The sequence below is a fragment of the Octopus bimaculoides genome, chromosome 9, assembly GCF_001194135.2.
Source record: "Octopus bimaculoides isolate UCB-OBI-ISO-001 chromosome 9, ASM119413v2, whole genome shotgun sequence".
Taxonomy (NCBI): domain Eukaryota; kingdom Metazoa; phylum Mollusca; class Cephalopoda; order Octopoda; family Octopodidae; genus Octopus; species Octopus bimaculoides.
In genome coordinates, this window is record NC_068989.1 from 43,865,476 (window position 1) to 43,867,892 (window position 2,417).

The 2,417-nt window shown below is 38.4% G+C and overlaps 1 protein-coding gene across 2 annotated transcripts in view; it reads right to left on the minus strand.

The window, feature by feature from the left end:
- Positions 1-2,417, minus strand: part of LOC106873281 (spermidine/spermine N(1)-acetyltransferase-like protein 1) — a 178,378-nt gene that overhangs the window by 30,983 nt on the left and 144,978 nt on the right. For both annotated transcript variants that reach the window (XR_008264893.1, XM_052970666.1), the window contains exon 4: positions 528-676. Coding sequence is in view for 1 of the 2 variants with exons in the window: in XM_052970666.1 (XP_052826626.1) it covers positions 528-676 (149 nt within the window). In the remaining variant the exon portion in view is untranslated. The remainder of the gene's footprint in view (positions 1-527; positions 677-2,417) is intronic.

Here is a 2,417-nt window from a genome sequence, read left to right on the forward strand (position 1 = left end):
ATATTATATTCATACGTAGATATATGACCTACGTTAGACCCCTTATTCGCATAACCACCGAACCTGGAGCTTAACTGTGGTCTATCTATAGCACTTACTCAGTATTACCTGAAACCTCTGGGTCTAATTGACACCACTATCCCTCATAACCTATATATATAGAAATATATATATATATATATATATATATATATTCATACATACACACACACACATGCACACACATATTCATATATACATAAGCACACACACACATATATGTATGAATATATATAGATTTATATTTATCTACACACATACATACATACATAGACACATGAAGCTTTTGATAGTTTTCATAGGCTACAATACACACATAGAAACAAACCCAAGAATTTGAGTTTCTTCTGAATCACATCACCATCTTTGTACCTACAATGTTATTTTATTTAAAAAAAAAAAAAAGGAGTTCAGTTGGTTTTTAACAAAATGGCTAGTTTTAATAAGAAAGAGGAGAAAGAGAGAAAGAGAGAATGCAGAAGACAAACCTTTAGGAAGTACTTCCACATTTCTTTTGCTGATCCCTTTTTCCTGTAAGATGGTGTTATATACACATAGCGTAGATTCAGAATTGGTCCAGTCTCAGTAGAGAATGCATGAGAATAGAGGAGAAATCCAGTTAGATGTAATGGACCATCTGTAAAGAAAAAAAACAATATGAAGAAGAATTTTAAATGAATTGAAGGCTGAAATATGAGTGGTAGAATTTATGTTTATAAAAAGCCAACACAACACCTGTATCTTTTGGAAGCATTGTTTCATGCTCAGAATTTCTGAAGGATGGAATAAACTACCCACATCAGTTGTTAGCTGTTTTTGTTGTTGGCACTCCGTCGCTTACGACGTCGAGGGTTCCAGTTGATCAGATCAACGGAACAACCTGCTCGTAAAATTGACGTGCAAGTGGCTGAGCACTCCACAGAAACGTGTACCCTTAACGTAGTTCTCGGGGATATTCAGCGTGACACAGTGTGACAAGGCTGACCCTTTGAATTACAGGCACAACAGAAACAGGAAGTAAGAGTGAGAGAAAGTTGTGGTGAGAGAGTACAGCAGGGTTCGCCACCATCCCCTGCCGGAGCCTCGTAGGGCTTTAGATGTTTTCGTTCAAAAAACACTCACAACGCCCGGTCTGGGAATCGAAACCGCGATCCTATGACCGCGAGTCCGTTGCCCTAACCACTAGGCCATTGCGCCTCCACTGTTAGCTGTAGTGACACTACATCCTTCAAAACTTCCATGCCTTCTGAAATTTGCCAACAGTACTCCTGATGCCCTCCCCCGACTCTGTTTTTTTTAAAAACTCATTCACTGTTCATTTCCTGTGCATATTCTCTGTACTGTTCATGCAGTTTTGGTTCCTTTTTCAGATGAGTTGTAGTGCACCTGAGCACTGTATACCATAAGTTCATTATTATTTTTATAAATTTTTGTATCAAATGTTTGTAGATATTTTTTTTTAATATGGGCCATCAGTAATTTCTTTAGGTACTAGAATGTTTTTCCTCCTCTGTTATCTTTAGAGCTATTTGCTACAAGTAACCATTTACCTGTGAAGTAGGAAGAAAGCCTGCTTTTTGGTTGGTTTACTCAAGCAAACTGGAGTAAACAGAGTTATGTACCTTGCTCAGGGAAGTAAAAGAATGGCTGCAAAAAAACATTTTGAACCTCCAGTGAATATAAATATATGTGTGTGTGTATATATACACACGTACATATATACCATCATCACCATCATCATCATTTAACGTCCGTTGTCCATGCTGGTATGGGTTGGACAGTTTGATTAGGGTTGGTAAGCTGAGGGGTTGCACCAGACTCTAGTTTGATTTGGCATGCTTCCTATGGCTGGATACCTTTCCTAATGCTAACCACACCATATATATGTACATATGTACATATATATATATGTACACACACACATATACATATATATATATACATACGTATATATATATATATATATATATATATACATACATTACATACATATATGTATTTATACATGTATGTATGTATGTATCTATGTATGTGCATTTGTATATATGTATGTTTGTGTCATCATCATCATCATCATCATCATCGTTTAACGTCCGCCTTCCATGCTAGCATGGGTTGGACGATTTGACTGAGGACTGGTGAAACCGGATGGCAACACCAGGCTCCAATCTAATTTGGCAGAGTTTCTACAGCTGGATGCCCTTCCTAACGCCAACCACTCAGAGAGTGTAGTGGGTGCTTTTACGTGTCACCCGCACGAAAACGGCCACGCTCGAAATGGTGTCTTTTATGTGCCACCCGCACAAGAGCCAGTCCAGGGGCACTGGCAACGATCTCGCTTGAAAAACCTCATGTGTCACCCACACAAGAGACAGCCT